The following is a 19,988-nucleotide window of genomic DNA, read 5'->3' as shown; positions in this document are numbered from 1 at the left end:
AAGCTTCTCAACAGCCTGTCCCTAACTTCTAAAGTCCCCCAAGTATTTTGCATGTCACGATCATGTACCCTTACCCTCTGTTCCTTTTTTCTTCTTGGATTAGGTTTGTGAAATCTCTTAGAATGAAAAGTTAGGTAACGTCTTAGCGAACGGAGGATCGATCCTTCACCGTTTCTTGCACAGAATGACCCACGCGGGTTAAGCGCTTCACAATTACCATAGATGCAAGCGTGTATGTTATCCTCGTACATATCTGACGTGAGGGTAACATATATTAGGAACAGTATAAAGTCTCACTGCTGAGGCTAGTGGACACTGGCAGAATTTCTGGTTTTATAATCATGTTTCATAATCATGTAAGATAGCAAGTAACTGTTATAAATTTCTACTTATATTCACTATACACCTTGCTTTTCTGTGCTTCTTAACAGTTCTTATTACTGCAGTATCTCCTAAATATTTTTCTGAGACCGGGTAGCGAGGGCGGCGATTCCCGGAACCATTAACAGATATATAAGAACATAAGAACGAAGGAATACTGCAGCAGGCCTACTAGCCCATGCGAGGCAGGTCCAAGTCTCCTACCGGCTTAAGCCAATGCACCCAACCTAGTCAGGTCAGGTCACATTGACTTAAGGGAGGAACACGACAACCGACCTGGTAGCACAAGCTATCAGGTCCAACTCACACCCACCCACATCCACTCATGTATTTATCCAACCTATTTTTAAAGCTACACAACGTTCTGGCCTCTATAACTGTACTCGGGAGTTTGTTCCACTCATCCACAACTCTATTACCAAACCAGTACTTTCCTATATCCTTCCTGAATCTGAATTTTTCCAACTTAAAACCATTGCTGCGAGTCCTGTCTAGGCTAGATATTTTCAGCACACTATTTACATCCCCTTTATTTATTCCTGTCTTCCATTTATACACCTCAATCATATCTCCCCTAATTCTACGTCTTTCTAGAGAGTGCAGATTCAGGGCCCTTAGTCTATCCTCATAGGGAAGGTTTCTGATACATGGGATCAACTTTGTCATCCTCCTTTGTACATTTTCCAGAGCAGTTATATCCATTCTGTAATACGGTGACCAAAACTGTGAATACTACTGTGAACACTACTTACCTGTTTAGAAGTTTTCTGCTATTATATATAGTATGAACTTTTTTTTATTCATCCAGTCTCTTCGATATTCCATGACATGATCAGTATTTTTCATGAAGTCTGTTTATCACTTTCTCACAACACAAGTGTTAAATTGTGTGTAGAGAAAGAGAGAGAGAGAGAGAGGAAGGGGAGGGGGCCTTCCCGAAGGCAGTTGTATTCCTGTTGTTTCCTTGTGTTCGTTGCCTTTTCTAAAGCAAAAATTATTCGTCTTGGGTCAGGTCAGTCTAATTCAAATAAAATTATTATAATAACGGGGAAGTGCTAAACTAGTATGGATCATACAGCGCCTGAGAAGTGGGAGGTAATCACGTGTGCTTTAAGCGTGAACCGTTTCAAGTACTCTTCTACTCATCCAGGCTTCCCCGTTGACTGCCTGGTCAACCAGGCTGTTTGTGCTAGCAGGATCACATAGCCATCACAACCTGAAGAAGGGGGACGGGAGCTTCAAATCCTCTGACTAAGAGTCCTAAACCATCATCAAGACACCACCTCGAAGTGTATACACGCTAAGAAATAACTATAATCGGCGAGGACCGAAGACGTCATGTAAGAGCCTCGTCACGTATATATATATATATATATATATATATATATATATATATATATATATATATATATATATATATATATATATATATATATATATATATATATATATACATATACGGGATAGATGAGCCACACACTTGCAGCAGTTAGTTATTTTTATCCTTGAAATGTTTCACCTGCTCTGAAGACTTACAGTCGAATACAGGTTTCCTCTGTTGACAGTAAAGATCCCCAACTGCTGCACTTGTTTCACTCACCTATTTGTCGTAACTATACCATTATTATATGAGAATAACAGACGACTAACTCTCTTCAAAAGAGGAGCTTGACATTTTGCTCTGGGAAATACCTGAGCAGGTAGACCGCTACGAGTTGCCAAAACAAACAACCTGACAGACCCGGCCACAGGTATGCCTGGTGTTTAGTCCAAGTGTGTTCGTGCAGGTGTTTAGTTCGTGTGTTCATGCAGGTGTTTAGTTCAAGTGTTTTCGTGCAGGTGGTTAATCCACTTGTTAGTACAGGTGGCTAGTTCAAGTGTGTTCGTGCAGGTGGCTAGTTCAAATGTATTGGTGCAGGTGGTTAGTCCAAGTGTTGGTGCAGGTGGTTCAAGTCTTGACATGGGTCGGTCAACCTCCATTATTCACTCCGGTGTACAGCTACAAATTACCATTTTAATTAATATTATTTTTTAAGCGTTATCCCTAAAAATTTAAATTAACAATAAATATGTAGATTAAATCCCTCTCAAGGGAGGTTCCTTAATGCTGGCGAGGGGCTCTTGATCAAAGGAATTGGACTTTCCTTTCTTTTCCCAAGCGTTGTATGACTCCTACAGGTTTAGTGCTTCCTAAAAATAATAAAAATACTGTTACTACTACTACTAATAATAATAATAATACTAATACGCACATTGAAACCAACAGACATTTGTCGTCTTAAGGATTTTCAGAGTGTCATAATAAATTTATCCTAATTTACGACACTGACACTAACAAAGGCAGTCACATGTGATGGACAATACACCCCCTGGCTTGACGTCAGACAGGATTTCCTGGATTCCACGAATAACAGTTGTCTCCTCGGATAGTCCACTATTTAACATGTGTAGACAAGGCGTAAAGAAACTCATTGCTTGAATAAAGGTTAAGAGAGTACTGAACGGAGACTAACGTGGTCACTACATACCAGGCCCAACGCTGTAATTACTCAGACACGGATCTTACATGGGATGATATTTTACAACCGGCACACCTGTCAGCAATCAACTGTGATTCTACTGTCTCATCTCATAACCCCAGAAGCTTTTATGGTACATCTATTCTCAAAGCCAGACAGATAGTCCATAAACCCAAGATAAGTCAGTGAACGAAGATAATATTCTTTAAAACAATTGCAACCAAGTATATACTGCTTCTTCATCACTTACATATGTTGATGAGGCAGAAGTTAAAACTGTGTACAACTTCGTCACTCCACCCCTTAACTGTTTTTTTTCTTCAGTATGGAATAGTTTACCATCACATGACATTAAGCGGGCCTTTCCCGACTCGTCAAATATAACCAGGTCGACATTAGTCCATGGTGTTCATGCACTCTGGTTGTCTGTTCAGTATGTACATTTTGAAGAAATTTTTTAGAGCACTTCGTTCTTATTTTTTGCTGTTAGTATGAAGTTTGCTTCCGCCACTTTCTCTTGTAACTCGTTCAGCATTAACATTACTATTAGATTCAAGAATAATGTTCAACTTTGTCGATGTGTCTCTATTCCTGTCCCTCTAATATTCTCCTTTTACCTTTGTTTCACCTTTAATATCTTGTATTATGTGATTCTATCTCTCGTTCTTTTCTTAAGTGTGGCACTGCATAATTATTAGTCTGACTTATGTTTAATGTTCTGAAAGATACTTTACATTACTTAAAACAGTTCTTAACACTGTCAACATTACATTACCGAGATGATGTGCTTGATGCGTGTCTCAAAGTAATCTGTGACACATTCTCCTTGTTATATGTTTCTTCCCTCCAAAACTATATTGCCAAATATACATGACTTTACACTTGTTGAGGAGCTTTAATACCTCACCTCTACATATTGTGAAAGTCTTCCTGCAGTCTATCATCGTCATTCACCATTCTGTTATACTGCCGAGGCAGTTCGTAGCCACCTTGAAAAGCATAAATTAATCAACGAATCTCAGCATGGTTTTACAAAGGGGCGTTCCTGCCTTACGAATTTATTAACTTTTTTCACTAAGGTATTTGAGGAGGTAGATCATGGTAATGAATATGATATTGTGTATATTGACTTCAGTAAGGCTTTTGACAGGGTCCCACATCAGAGACTATTGAGGAAAATTAAGGCACATGGAATAGGAGGAGAAATTTTTTCCTGGATAGAGGCATGGTTGACAAATAGGCAGCAGAGAGTTTGCATAAATGGGGAGAAATCAGAGTGGGGAAGCGTCACGAGCGGTGTTCCACAGGGGTCAGTGTTGGGCCCCCTGCTGTTCACAATCTACATAAACGACATAGATGAGGGCATAAAGAGCGACATCGGCAAGTTTGCCGATGACACCAAAATAGGCCGTCGAATTCATTCTGACGAGGACATTCGAGCACTCCAGGAAGATTTGAATAGACTGATGCAGTGGTCGGAGAAGTGGCAGATGTAGTTTAATATAGACAAATGCAAAGTTCTAAATGTTGGACAGGACAATAACCATGCCACATATAAACTAAATAATGTAGATCTTAATATTACGGATTGCGAAAAAGATTTAGGAGTTCTGGTTAGCAGTAATCTGAAACCAAGGCAACAGTGCATAAGTGTTCGCAATAAAGCTAATAGAATCCTTGGCTTCATATCAAGAAGCATAAATAATAGGAGTCCTCAGGTTGTTCTTCAACTCTATACATCCTTGGTTAGGCCTCATTTAGATTATGCTGCACAGTTTTGGTCACCGTATTACAGAATGGATATAAATGCTCTGGAAAATGTACAAAGGAGGATGACAAAGTTGATCCCATGTATTAGAAACCTTCCCTATGAGGATAGACTAAGGGCCCTGAATCTGCACTCTCTAGAAAGACGTAGAATTAGGGGGGATATGATTGAGGTGTATAAATGGAAGACAGGAATAAATAAAGGGGATGTAAATAGTGTGCTGAAAATATCTAGCCTAGACAGGACTCGCAGCAATGGTTTTAAGTTGGAAAAATTCAGATTCAGGAAGGATATAGGAAAGTACTGGTTTGGTAATAGAGTTGTGGATGAGTGGAACAAACTCCCAAGTACAGTTATAGAGGCCAGAACGTTGTGTAGCTTTAAAAATAGATTGGATAAATACATGAGTGGATGTGGGTGGGTGTGAGTTGGATCTGATAGCTTGTGCTACCAGGTCGGTTGCCGTGTTCCTCCCTTAAGTCAATGTGACCTGACCTGACTAGGTTGGGTGCATTGGCTTAAGCCGGTAGGAGACTTGGACCTGCCTCACATGGGCCAGTAGGCCTTCTGCAGTGTTCCTTCGTTCTTATGTTCTTATGTTTTAGTTGAGAGGCACACGATGATGTTTCCTTTGCTTTACTTGTTCGTTTAATCAGAATACTATAGGTCCCAGGAAAGATCCTTATGGGCTCCCATTTATTCTTGTCTTATTTCATACATACCATCACCCTCTTCTGTTTATCTGATTAGCTTCAAGTCAGTGAAGTACTTTTCCTTTCCTGTTATCCTATTGTTATGGTGTATGAACCAGTCTGTGGTTGATTAGTCGCGGCCCACGGATAATGGCATAATGTTCCCTTATTCTACCCGTGGCTCCCTTGATTTTCACTGGCTCTATTGTACACTTTTTGCCATATCTGTGCCACGTGTGCAGGGTGACACAACTTTTGCTGGTCCCATTATTAAGGGAAGCTAGTAGGCAAAAGAAACCATATAAGGACTGGTTACAAAACGTTTTCAGAGACCATCCTGTTGATAGGATGTATATTTGGTATACTTTATAGGTACGTGAAGTTAATTTTTATAGTAAGGCTGTGGCTACGTGATTACCAATCCAGTTACTGAATTAACTCATTTGTTACTGGATCGTCAGTCCTTCAACAGACGTTATCAAGGGCTCTAACCCACGCTATAATATCTTTTAAAGTTTGGGCTCAAACTCAATATTATTGAGTTTGAGTCACAATATCATGTGTGGCTCCAACTCAATATCATTCTAGTAACTTTAAAAGGTTTAGAGCTGAAGATTTTAGCTTGAGGGTCGACCTTGAGCAAGTCACTCATCCAGTGTGTAAATATTTTTGTCAGATGTTAAGAACATACGCATTACGTAATCCTGTAATCTGCCACACTATAAGGTGTGTGTGTGTCTTTCTTACCTCACCACACGCTTTACACAATTCTTCGAGTTGCTACACCATCCTGTTATGAAGATAACTAATCATATCCTCTCCACCGCCATCTCCTTTATTCCTACACTTGTCCACGTACACCGAAACACTGATGGAATACGATGTAGGAGTGAAGTGGAATTCCAATAAAAAATCCTTTAAGACTGAGTCTAAAGAAATGCAACCAGGCGAGTCCCACAGCTGAGAGAGTTGTGAGCTATGAGGAGAGACTAAGGAAATTAATCTTGCAATTGTAGAAGAGATGACAATTAGTTGATACATAATCAAGACAGAAAAAAAGAGAAATTGATTGGGCGGATATTAAAAATTGTTTGGAATGCTAAAATTACATAGATGGAGGATAAAAAATATAGTAGACGGACGTTAGGAAGTATTTTTTCTTAGTCTTCTGGAAGCAGGGAACCCGAATAATATGGTAGATGTGGTAGTAGATTTACTGTATCTGCAGTACCTGGAAACTAGACAGGACATCTGGCAGGATTTCTGTACTTTTCTTTCTGTCTCACGAGCATGACAGATGGTCGGTAAATAGGTATGCCCTTTACTTTTCTGTTTCTTAATACCTCTGAAATTTAGGAGACCTGGTCTGAGACCGGGGCGCAGGGACAATGATCTCAGGAATTATTAATAGTTAATGGCTATAGCAGGACACCTATAGTTGTGATGTTTAGGTAGGTCTGTGACTCTCTAGCAATAAAGATCTACCACAGGCTGGATTTTAAGAGAACTCTTGAACTTGGTCACAGGTATGTCACACATTAAAATACATCTAGTCCTATGACTATAAATAGACAATCACACATCAAACAACTGCGGGAAGTTCTACCATGCACACCAATGAAATACCAAAGCTCTTGTTTCTTTATGTAATATTCTTACGGTAGGAAAGTTTTCACAGGAACCAATAACAGGTTGGATTCCGATCCTTGTTGAAGTTAAGCTGTGTAAACAAAAGATCTAGACTTACTTGGGCGGAGCCTCATGGGACTGAATATTTAACTTGGCTCATCTGTTCTTTGGGTTCATACAGTGATCCATGATGTGTTGGTTAATAACGTTAATATATATATGTCGTGCCGAATAAGTAAATATCAACTTAAATATCAACGCTTTTCTTGCCGAATAAGAAGAGAAAAAATTTGTGTATGTAATAATTTAGCAAAAATCATCCTGAACCTAACGAAAAAAAAATATATTTCATTGCGTTTGTTTATTATTAAATTATTGTAAACTTATTTAAAATATATTCAGTGTGCAGATTAGAATCTAAATTTCAAGTATTTTCAATGTGTAGATTGCATAGTGATTTGAAGAAGGTCCAAGACTTTTGATAATTAAACGGGTCTACTTAAGCAATAAAATTCTCTATTTTATAACTGAGATTTTCCTGTGTGCAGTAAATGTTCAAAGTTATGATTCACTCTGTCAGTGTCCTGGTCTGGGTTATATCTGCAGCATTGTCCTCTGCGTATGTTACGTTGTTTCACGTTAATATTCCTGGACACTTTGTTCGCTCCTTTTCTAAAACAACATCTTGAGGCTTATATTTTATAACTGCTCTTTACTTGTATTTTGTTTATCGAATAAGCTGACATTTGTCGTCACTGAACATTGTTTTTAGTGTTGGTTAATGTAAGCTTTTTGTTGAGATGTGATTGTAATTTTTCACAACAGAAGTAATGTTAATGTCCAAGACGGAACAAATGTAACAGCTTCCACATTATCGCCTACATTTTTCTCATCTTATCCTTACTCTGGTTCTCGTGCTCTCTCATTCTCCCTCTTTTTCCAATTTTTCCTTTTTCTCAGATTTATACCACCTCCCTGAGCCTCGTACCACCTTCATAATTCTCATAACTTCTCACCTGTCACACCTCCTCCTTTCTTACAACCAGATTTCTTCATTATCTTATTATCTCTCCTCTCGCTCTCTCTCCACCTCACCCCACCCTCTCCACCATCCTCACCCCACCCTTTCCCTATTCTCACTCCTCCCTTTCCTTTATTCTCACCCCTCCTCTCCTCTATCCCCATCCCACCCTCATCCGCTTCCTCCCTCTCCCTGGCCACTTCTTCCCAGCAGTCTTCCAGTGTTTGTCTACAATTAAGCTCATGTGGCAGCAACATTGAGTTGTTTCTTGCCCTTGTTGTCTTCCAGCGTGTTGTCGACGTGTTTTTCCAGTTTTTTAATCCATCTGAATTGTCTTGTTAGGCACTACTGTCATTCTAACTCTTTGTTTCGAGCCTTGGCAGGCGCAGCGACTGCTGCTTCCGCTGTTCCTGCTGCTGCTGCTGCTGCTGCTGCTGCTGCTGCCGCCGCCGCCGCCGCCGCCGCCGCCGCCTAAGTAGTGTAACTTACAGCTTGTGACTTGGAACAATTTTTTTAAGCTAGTTTACAATATAGTGGTTGTGATATCTCTAGTACTAGTGTCAGTTCTTGACGACAGCAGCAATTGGTATTGATAGTAATAAAGTGTTATTACTTGGTAATGATGGTAGAGACTTAAGAAATGTTAACAAGAGCTGAATAACCACACGATTCTAGAACTTATTAAAGTTTACGACACGACTCAACTCTATATATTTTGTGTTTTGTGACTAGGCTTTTTTTCGCCCAGGTGTTCTACAATTTTCTCATTACATGGTATGCATATTAGGGATACTGACCAGCAGTTTAGCGCCTCTGTCATTTTTTTTGAATGATGTCTTTTAGTAAAAGTGGTGTGCAGAGAGCTGTACTTTCTTTTTTTCTGTATCCATGATGAGATACTGTGTAGTCTCCCTCAGTACCGGAGAATATCTCTGCTTCTTTGGTACCCATGGCCACATCTTGTCTCTTCGTATACTTTTAAATTTCTTAAATTCTCTGCGGTGCATTGTTGTATATTTGCTTATTTCTATATTGCAGCATCGTGTAATCTAAATGTTTCCTTGACAGTTCCGGTAATGATAGCATCTCGTGGATTCTGATTTCTCACACACTCATCACTTTAAATGAACTTCATCAAAATTATGCTTGAGCACTCCCCCTTCCCCGTAATCTCCCTTCTAGTGTGCCAGTCTGTCAGGCACTGCCTACCGGGACTTTGCTTGTCTGCTAAGCACTGCCTGCCCACACTCGCACAAACTAGTCAGAATACAGCTGTGGATCCCAAGTGAGGCTCATGTCGTAAAAGAAACAAAAATGACTGCAATTTTTATCTGAAGAGTGATTATGACTGGAGTGGAGTCGTAACGGGGCTATCAACACAGCCTTCTCCCTCACCCCCTCGCTCTAATGACCAGCCACCATTATGACCGGCTCAAATTGGTACGAGCCAACGAGGTTGGGTTACTATGAGGAGAACGGATGAGGGAGGCGACGTTAAAAGTTTTTACGAGGACAAGGGTAAGTAGCAGGGATAGGGAGGGGGGAGAGCAGTTAGGGGCCCCGGTGCTCGTAATCTCCTGAAAAGTCTGATGGATGAGTGGAGATGGTGGGGGAAAAAGATGGAAAGCTGGGACGTCGGCCATTTAGAGGTCATTATGAGCTTCTCATACCACCGCTCGTTCCTCTCTCTCTCTCTCTCTCTCTGGCACTTTACTAAACGAGCAAGATGATGGACTGATGATTGGCAGCAGCTTACCGTGTCGCTATGACCACCACCACCGGCTGGCTTCCCTCTGCCCGACAAGAACATAACAGCAACACTGCAACACAGCTGCTGGTTCCGAGCATTGCAGATTTTACTCACGCGTACTTTTCCTCACTCGTGCATCGGTCTAGACACCTGATTTTAAAGCCGCGTTACTTAGCAGTTTGCTCTACAGTTCGTTTCACTGAACCGTTGATTTTCTATATCCTTTCTAAGTGTATTTTTTCCATTTTTTTTCCTTAGAATTTATTTGATTTCATATTTTCATCACCTTTATTTGCCCCTATATTACATATGTACACTATATTACATGTGTACACTAATATCATGATACCTAGATAAAGAATAATTTAGGACACTGTACTCTATGTACGTTATTTTCATCATAGAGTACATTAGACCCACCTTCGATTGTGCGGTGTCAGAAGGAAGTCCACATGTGATCAAGCAGAAATCAAAGATTCAAAAGTATACAACAAGAATGGTGGCGAAATCCAGAGAAATTTACTACGAAGATAGACTTGTGAGAGACTAGCAACACCAGAAGAGCAGTGGGAACATGATGACAACATACAAAATACGGAGGATTTTAGACCAAGTGACTAGGGACAGGCTGTTTTAGGTTGGAAAAAGAACATAAGGAACACTGCAACAGGCCTACTGGGCCATGCGAGGCAGGTCAAGTCACCTCCCGGCTTAAACCAATGACCCAACCTAGTCAGATCATGGGGCATGGTAGCTAAAGGCGAAGTCACAGTAATGTTAGGAAGTGTTTTTTTTTTTTTTTAGTCTTAATGTAGTAAGTGGAACGCATTAGATGAAGACTTGGAGATCAAATCTACAATAGAGGCCAGAAGTCAGTGAAACAGATCGATTAGTTAAAAGGCTGGACCAGGAACTTTGAATAGACCCCTGCAAACAAACTAGGCGAAAAAAAGTGCCAGCACTGAGCTCGTACCAAATCAAACAAATGCGAAAGATAGATTAGATCCAAATGTTTGCAACAAGGCTTGTCTCGGAGAGGAATGTGATACATGAAAATTCAAGGAACTGAAACTAACGACCCAGGAGAGGAGGAGGAACAAGGGGCTATGATTATGACGTTTAAAATCTAGGTTTTGATAAGGCAGAGACAGTGAGAAGAGAGGACCATGAAAAAACTGGAGCACAGACGGAAGCTAGTCTGCGGCATACCTGCGACCGGCTTCAAGGGTTTGTTTACGCTCGTAAGTCGGCTTACACGGCCTGAGGCCAGGCTTCCTTCCTGATTGATTAGCTAGGTTGTTGTTGCTGCTCTCAGGCCCACATAGCCATTACAGTCTAGCTGATTAAGCACTTGGACGAGGGATTTCTTTAATCTTAGTGTGGTAGAAAAGAGAAATGATCGACACGGGGAAATGATATAGGTACACCAGATGTATGACAGCCACGAGGTCAGCATCCAGTAAAAGTCGGTCAAGTAAGCCTAAACAGTGGCGCCAGAACTTGTCTCGACCCCAGCAAACATAACTCGGTGAGTACACACACATTTTTGACTCCTCTCCCTGTTTAAATGCGATATTGTTTTGAATGTGGTAAAATTTTGTCATTATCCTACTTGGTGTCCTACAAGTGGGAGAGGGGCTCTTACACGCTAATGAAAGGATTACCCTGCTCTTCTTTGTGCTGGGTAGTCCGGGGGGGGGGGGATGTCGTGCGGGAAAGTGGGGCGAGGGAGGTGAAGGGGCAAGGCAGGGGTGTACCAAGGATCCATTAGGGAAGTTTCACAGATTGTAAGGCCTCCCAGAACAAAAAATTGATGACTGCCAGGGGGTTTTTTGAGGGCATAAGCGACGAGTATTAAGATATTTGAAAGGATAATAAAATGATAATTTAGAGTCGTAACAAACAGTTACTTCAGACCAGCATTTTTAACAATCACTGATACATCAGCAGTATGCTGCTGTCCTATTTTATATGAAAGTTGCACAGTGGGAACAAAAGCTAAATGTTTCCCTATCACATTACATCAACCAGCATGGAGCAGACGAGCAGCTTTCGTGGGCACCCACGAAACTTCCCAGGATACACCTCTGACAAGGGGAAAATAAGGCGTGATTAAGCATGAATAGCAGTGTGGGTGGAGCCAAGCTGCCTGAGCCTCTCTCTTCGTTCTTATGATTGGGCTCTTTATAATAGTAATCAAAATAATTTTCTTTATTTGTACAAATACATGTACAAAGTGTATAGGCCTAACTGACATCAGTGACATACTACTATATAGAAACTCCTTTGTTATGCAGATTATCTCGAGCAAATTAGGTTAAGTTTGTCCCGAAGATGCGATTCACACTAGTCGATTAACATCCAGGTACTTATTTTACTGACAGGTGAACATGGACAACAGATGTCTTAAGGAAACACGTCCTAATGACACCACCCATGCCAGGGATCGAACCCCGGACCTCAGTGTGTTAGTGCGTAAGCCACTGGACCAGTGTGAGTTGAGTGCGCTAGCAATCAAGCTACGACGACGGTTCCAAGAGTCTCGCTCTTGGGACTGTCACATGAGTTTCTGACTGTCATTTTTCCATCTGTGGCTCCCCATCTTATGTCTGCTTGTTGTCTTTTACTTCATCTTTCTGCATCTTGTCGTGTTCACAGGGTTCTCAGCTTCCTCTTATTACAGTTCTCTTGTCCATGAGGACCTTGGATAGCGCTGTCCCTCCTACGTAACGAGCGTATTGTTTCCAACAAATAAAAGTTTATTATATTCACGGGGAAGCGCTAAACCTGCAGGGGTCATACAGCGCTTGATCCGAGGGAAAGGTACCCAATTCCTCGGACAAAGAGCCTTTCACCAGCATCAAGGCACCTACCTCCTACCCGTCTTGCAGAGTAACTAAGGAAGACCTTGATGGTTGATGTCGTTAAACTGTTTATATAATATACTTATTTGCGGTTAACTATACGTAAATTTAGGATAGTAAATTTAAGTATAATAACTTTACGGTAACTGATATTTAATTTTGAACGATGTCTAGATCAGGATTTCCTGAAAGTTATGACTCAGCAAATGCTGGATCGCGAGGTTACTACCATCCAGAAGTGAAATTTTGAAGTTTTTCAGGTGTAAAAGATCCTTTTATTTATTATTTTTTGTTTTTTGAGATGCCCACATCTATATTATGGTTGATCTTGATACCTGAACAAGAAAAATAATGGCGTTAGTAGTTTTTGGCAGCAAAATTTATATACATATGCCTTATCTTCATTAAAACTAATCATCATTCTTATCAATACCATTATTTCATTGTAATCGACTATGTATTTTGTTTAATCAAGAAGGTTTATTGTCTCCTAATAGTATTTTGCTCCAGTTTAATTCTCACCTTTTTCGTTTTGTTGCAGGAGTGATGGGGGCGGTGTAGAGTAGTGTGGGAGCGCCAGTATGGAGGTTACCGAGGAGGGCGGCGTGGGCGTGGGCGTGGGATCTGTGAGGAGTGGTCGTCGCCGCAACTGTCGCACCTGCGGCCAGCTGCACCAGCCGCACGAGCCGCACTTGTACGACTACATCGACGACGTAGATGAAGATGTCACCTGCCACATCTGTTTACAGGTAAATACACACGTGTATTATTATACTCCTGGGGAAGTGCCAAACCGGGTAAGGATCATATGGTGCCTGGGGAATGGGAAGTAATCCGATTTGATCCAATGGGAGGATAATTCAAAATCTTTGGATTAACAACCCTTCAGTATTAAGGCACCTCCCCTCCCCTTCCGTCTTAAATGGGAAGAGTAGAACTGGTAGACGGCAGTTGACTTGCAGCTCAGTGGTCAATATATATTTAGGTTAAGTGTTAAGCTTTTGTGGGCCTTTCACTGCAAAGAATGGAAAGCTCTGTCCTTCGATTCTTCGTCCGTATCAGAATGCTAGACAGAAACGCTGCTCTAAGTTGAAGCCCAGAACATTTGGCCCTGCGGGCCAAAATTCAGTAAAGCCGGTAGATAAGAGTCAAGAGGAGAGGCCAGATGTGAATCGACCCAGGCAAAGACAAGTAGGCGAGTACAACAGAACAGGCAAGACATATGTGCAAATCTACCTACACCTGCTGCTAGTGTTCATGTAGGTGTAAATAAGTTCTGTGTCTGGGTTTTAGTCGATTGCTGTGAGTGGCTTTGAAATTCATTGAAATGTGATAACTGCTCTTACCCTAAGATAAACAGTGAAGATAATATTCCTGAGATAAATCACAGATCTGGACCTTAAGACTCGAAACTGGCAAGAAAATTAAAAGTTTAATTCGTTGGTTAATTTCCCTCGACTACACGAGGGTTATTACGGCTACATGTAACCTGTGCACCACCAGCCAAGAATACTGTAGTCCCTAAAATAGAGATTAAAGTACACTCCCAGTGAATACCCCGAGATACACACCTTTCGGTGTATATACTCTAGAAGCTAAATTAAGGCCTCTACAGAACATATACTAGCAAGTCCTCCCCCCCACCTGTCCTCATTTACGTATGTGATTTTGGTGTACTTAATTCCAACAAGTAAAACTTGGCTTTGAAATCACGAGGGAATATCTTTGACTAGAACCATGGCAGAGCCTATTTAACATTAAAATTTCATTTCGTTTACAAGTAACATTATATTTTTATAATTTAATTTAGGTTAGGTTTACTGGGCTATGTTCTCTTCCCCACTATCCTAACCTTATTGTTAAACATAAAATATTACTTGTAATAAGGATGCTTTTCATTTACAATGATATTGTGTTCTTTCGTAGCTGTAAGTCATTATTTACTTAGACACGAAGTAATACATGAGAGTGAGGATAGGTTGCTTCTCTACACTTGTAAACAGTAAGATTATTATTGTAAAGCGTTCAGTCTACATACCCTACAATTTTTGAAAGGTTTTAATAATTTACAGTCTTGAAGGCTGCATTAAACACCGCAACGCTCATTACCGTCCGGATAGAAGCTATGAACGTTTTACAGACTTTCTGAAGTTAATGTTTCAAGTAATAATTACTGTATATAGCTTTTGTTTAAACGTGGAATTTAATGCAGCTTTGAGAAATAGATCTTCCGTCAGATGACCTGGGCAGTTGTACCAAAACAGATAGGATTTTTATGGCATTATAACTTATAATGTAGTGAAGATACGGTTTAAAATGTGAAGATGATGCTCATGAAGTGGAGATAATACATACTGAATGGAGGTGGTGCTTCAAGTCTGGTCAAGTACTGTCGTAAAGATAACGTGTAACTAGTGTAGATAGAGGCAAGGTAGTGAGGGGTGTAGCTTTAATATTGTGTTGCTTGCTCTTGATGCCTCCATGAAGCCCCCTTTAATATAACAGATTTTGTTTTGGGACATGTTAGTAGGATGCGGATAATTCATGCACATGGAACTATAACAGAAATGAGATTGGCTGGTAATTCAAAGAGCCGTAACTTAAGATTTTATCTGACAGCTGTAACGCGGAATTCAGGGAGTTATAGCTGAGAGTTACTGTACACCTGACCTGTATCCAGTTATAATTTTTATTTATTTTTATTAACATTGAATTACACTGGTGGTAGTTAATAAAACACACATGACGTCAGTAATACATGAAGTTTAGTGCTTGAGTAAACACGACATCACTAACAGTGTCCATTGCTTGATAAATGATATCATTGCTATTTGTTTGAACATAGTGGAAAATATTCGTACATGCTTAATGAGTGCTAGCGAGTTTCTTTCCTAACACGTTACAAATAATTTCAGCTCTTAATGTCATGTTTCAGCATATCACTCCCAAGGTTTTTTATATTAATTTTTATCGCTATATTATCCTGTCATAATTAATTTGTTTTACGTAAATCATTACATATAACATTCAAATCACAAGATATTTTAAGAGGCCATTGTATTACCCCCTTAACAGAGACATCACATGCTTGCCGCCCTCCCATGGCCTAATTTCTACTGAAAGCCTGAAAAGTTAATGAAATAATTATATGTTAGATTAATGTGCACATCCATTGGGCGTATTCATCATAAATCAGTTTTACATGTTCCCTTCTTTCCTATCACTTGAAGCAGGATCGTCACAAATTGAACGCGTTTTAGTTTATTATACGAGCTAATCTCCGCCCCTCATTCATGGGGTTGAGTCCCTGAGCCTATTATATGCTTTTGTATTCTTTTGACGTCCTCCCGCAATGGGTATGGGATGCATAATAAATTTATCACCCATGCATTAGCCCGTGATAAATCAACCGTGCATACCTGGTGATAGAATTGCTTGCGGGCGGCAGGTCACCAGTCCCTTCGTCTGATGCATTTTAATATCCTCGTTTGTGGTGTATTCGTCCGCTTGGCTACTGCCACCCACCGTAATCCCGACACCATCTCGACTTTCGAGAGAATTGATCCCCTTGCCCTCTTGGGATGACTCTTCTCATGGCGACCTCCTCCTCTGGGCCTGTGTGTTTGTTGTTCCCAGGCTCTTAGCGTTATTGACTTTTCCATCCTCCTATCGTTATTTATGTATCCGTGGATAACTGATATCATGTCCTAGCATTACTAATGCACCAACCACCAGCCTACCCCACATTCTAATATTACTGATATTCCGTGATACTGTTTCTGATGTCCTCCTATTCGGCAGTTACCATTTATCACGCCATTTGTTCATATTTCTCCTATTCTTAATTTACTGCTGATTTCCTTTATAGTATTACTGATGTCTCATTTGCAATCTTTGCTGCTGTCTCCTATCTAGGCTTTTGTGATCTATTGATGTTTCCTATCCAAACTTTACTGCTGTCTCCTAGAATTAATGATCTCGTGTATCCTCGGGACATCACGGGTCCCCAGGATTTAATTTTATGCAGCCACAACCACATTTTGAAGTTGCCATCTGATCTCCAAATTATTCCTCAGAAGACTCTGTTCCCTGCAAGGGGTTGCTTTGATGCGTGCGAAGGGCTTGATCGGGGGAATTGGGATGTGATGAGCCAAGCAAATCCCGAAGACTACATATAAACGCCAGTCAGAACACGCTGAGAAGAAAAGACCTGTAAAGGGGCCTTGGTGCTAGTGAAAGTCAATTGATTTAAGGAATTGCAGAAATTCTCCTTTTCCTCCAGTCAAACGTGAGGGGCTCTTGATCCAAAGAATTGGATCTGTCCTTCCTTTAGATCGAACCTGATTGCCACCCATTCTGAAGGAGCTGTACGACACCTATGGGTTTAGCGCTTCCTCGTAAAGATAATTTATATAATAAATATTTACTGTACTACTTGGAACGTTTCAAAATCCTAAGAATGTACTCTGGAGAGAAGCAGCGATACATGATAAAATACGTGGAAGATACTTAAGAGGACCTAGTCCCTAATCTACACTGCCATAACATACTGGAGTGAAAGATATAGGAAGATAAGCCAAGTGCATTCAAAGCAAAAAAGAAAAAAAAAGTGACATCCGTGGTTCACGACTATTCAACCTGACACCAGCAGATATCAGAAATATTGCCGGAACAACTATGGAAATTTTCAAGAGAATATTGGGCTCTCTACCTCCGTAAAGTGTCAGATCATCTAGGATGTGATGACTATGTAGTCCAGTGGGTCTCCAGTAGCAACAGCTTAGATGAAAAGGTAATCATCAAGGAAGCTTGGCCTCAGGCCGGGCAGTGAGAGTGGAACCTACGAAACCGGTCACAAGTATGTATGGTATATTTATATTTGAGACTGATGATCTTATGAGCCAGGTATGCCTCACTTCTTATTTAACTTTTTTTTGTTTCCGCAGCCCCTGGTGACGCCACTCGACACTCCCTGCGGCCACACCTTCTGCCGACCGTGCCTCCTGTCTTTCCTGACGGTACAACAGAACTGTCCCGTCGACCGTAAGCCCCTGTCCCAGCAGCTGTGTAGTCAGTCTTCTCTTGTCCTTAAAAAGTAAGTACACGATTTTGTTATTAAAATATTTATTATTTTATGTTTTAGTTGGCTGAAAGTAGGTGGGTATTAAGTGTTAGGTTCGTGCAACGGATGTGTATATGGAAAAAGGAAAGATACTTAAGAATTGGTAGAGGTACATATTCTTGGTACAGCCTAAGGAAAAGGGGACAACAAAAAGTAAGAATTATATGGAAAACTGAATACCGTATGCAATTTAAAGAGGATCGCTGTTACGACTTTGACGAATCACCAAAGTGTTATCGAAAGTGATGGCAAGTACAGAAATTATAATTGCACAGGAATAAGATGGATTTCGGATGTGAATGTGACATGAACACTGTGGAGTTTTAGGTTAATGTAGGTAAAATAGGTATTTTTTCAATAAGTTACCTTTCTACAGAAATGTGTGATGGCAAAGTTATTTCAAGTGTTTATAGATGAGGATGTAAAGTGAATGTAAATAAGGCGTGATCTTAGCGATAAGATAATGATACTTATAGATTTAGATTTTGCCGCCGAAGCGGCTAGTTTATTGTGCAGCCTCATAGTGAGAACACTCACTCGTATTTGTAGAAGACATGGCGCATTTAGACGCTTTATTAGAAAAACTGGAATACTTTGTGTGTGTAAAAGTACTTTCGTGTTAATAAAGGAAATAACCTAGTGACTAGAGTATGGAATGAAAGCTTGGCCAGACTGGACGGAATGAGTATGGATGGAATTACTAATTGGGGATGAAATTCGAAGCCACCTTGATCATTTAATCTCAACATGGTTTACAAGGGGCGTTCTTGTCTTACTAAATTGCTAATCTTTTTTCACCAAGGTATTCTAGGCAGTAGACCGAGATAAATAATACGATAATGTATATATGAACTTCAGTAAATATGTTGATAGTCCCACATTGGAGACTAATGAAGAAAGTAGTGGCACATTGTATAGAAGAAATTATCTTCTGGGTCGAGTCATGGTTGATAGAAAAGCAACACTATGTTCATAAATGGGAATAAATAAGAATGGGGATCCGGCGCAAGTGGCGTACCACAGGAGTCAGCATTGAGACCTTATTAACAATCTACATAGACAACATAGATAAAGGAATAAATAGCGACACTAATATAGACCGTTAGATAACATCTGATGAGGACACTAGAAAACTACAGGATGATTTGAATAGGGATGATGTGGTCGGAGAAATGCCAGATGAAACTCACTGCAGAAAAATGTAAGGTTATAATTCAAGAAAAAAGAAAGTAACTATGGCATTTCTAAGCTAAATAATGTAGAACTAAGCCAAAACTGAATGCGAAAAATATTAATAAGTGCAGTAAAGATAACAGGATTCTTTATGTCATATCACGCTTTGTAAATCTTTTGTAAGGTTTCATTTAGATTGCGTTGCTCAGGTCTGGTCTCCATATTATATTATGGGAGGGACATAAATGCACTCGAAAATATACAGACGGATGACAATGTTAATCCCACTTATTCCTACGTAGATAGGCTGAAGGTATCGAATTTGCAGTTTAGAAAGACTTAGATTTGGGGAGGGAAATATGACTGAAGTGTACAAATGGAAAGTAAACAACGTGCTGAAATTTTTTAACCAAGACAGAACTCGCAGTAATGTATTCAAGTCGGACAAATTTAGATTTATAAATGATATAACTAAGTACCGGTAGCGTTATTGGGGCGAGATCTTTGGTTAGCTTTAAATATACATTGAACGGGTATATAAGTCGGTGTGTCTGGGTGGGCCTACGTTGGATTTGCCAAGCATGGGCCAATAGACTTACTGCAGTGTTCCTTCATTTTATGTAATGCTGGCGAATGGATGAGTCACATGATGGATCTATGAAATACGAGGTGAATCACTAAATTAAAAACGAAGTAGCAAGAACGCTGAGAAATCTGTTGAAAGAGCTGTCAGTGGATGCTAAATAGATGGTGGTACACTTTAATGTTGCCGATTGCTTGTACAGGCGTGATGCATGGTCTTGAAATATTGCAGCGTGATGCATGGTCTTGAAATATTGCAGCAAGGAGGTTAAAGGCAGTGAATGCCGTGGTTTGAATATTATGAAAAGAGCGATAGATTAGAGGAGTACAATTCAGAAGCAACTCCAGTAATCATCACTGTACATAAAAGTATTGCTTTGCAAATAATAAGGAATATATTACAAGACGGTGAAATGATAAAAAGAACACGATATATAAGCAGCGTCATATTCCCTTTTCCTGCACACCTCCCCCTCTTTTTCCACCC

At 40.2% G+C, this 19,988-nt stretch overlaps 1 protein-coding gene across 9 annotated transcripts in view; it reads left to right on the top strand.

Annotated features, from left to right (window-relative positions):
• LOC128693337 (ligand of Numb protein X 2) overlaps nt 1-19,988 on the top strand; it is a 581,167-nt gene that overhangs the window by 523,248 nt on the left and 37,931 nt on the right. For all 9 annotated transcript variants that reach the window (XM_070089413.1, XM_070089412.1, XM_070089410.1 and 6 more), the window contains 2 exons: nt 13,166-13,373; nt 17,571-17,719. In XM_070089413.1, coding sequence (XP_069945514.1) covers nt 13,206-13,373; nt 17,571-17,719 — 317 coding nt within the window. In that variant the 5' untranslated portion in view covers nt 13,166-13,205. The remainder of the gene's footprint in view (nt 1-13,165; nt 13,374-17,570; nt 17,720-19,988) is intronic.

Source organism: Cherax quadricarinatus, chromosome 28, assembly GCF_038502225.1.
Source record: "Cherax quadricarinatus isolate ZL_2023a chromosome 28, ASM3850222v1, whole genome shotgun sequence".
Lineage (NCBI taxonomy): Eukaryota > Metazoa > Arthropoda > Malacostraca > Decapoda > Parastacidae > Cherax > Cherax quadricarinatus.
The sequence above is the reverse complement of the archived record's forward strand: the minus strand, read 5'-3'. Positions and strand labels throughout refer to the sequence as shown.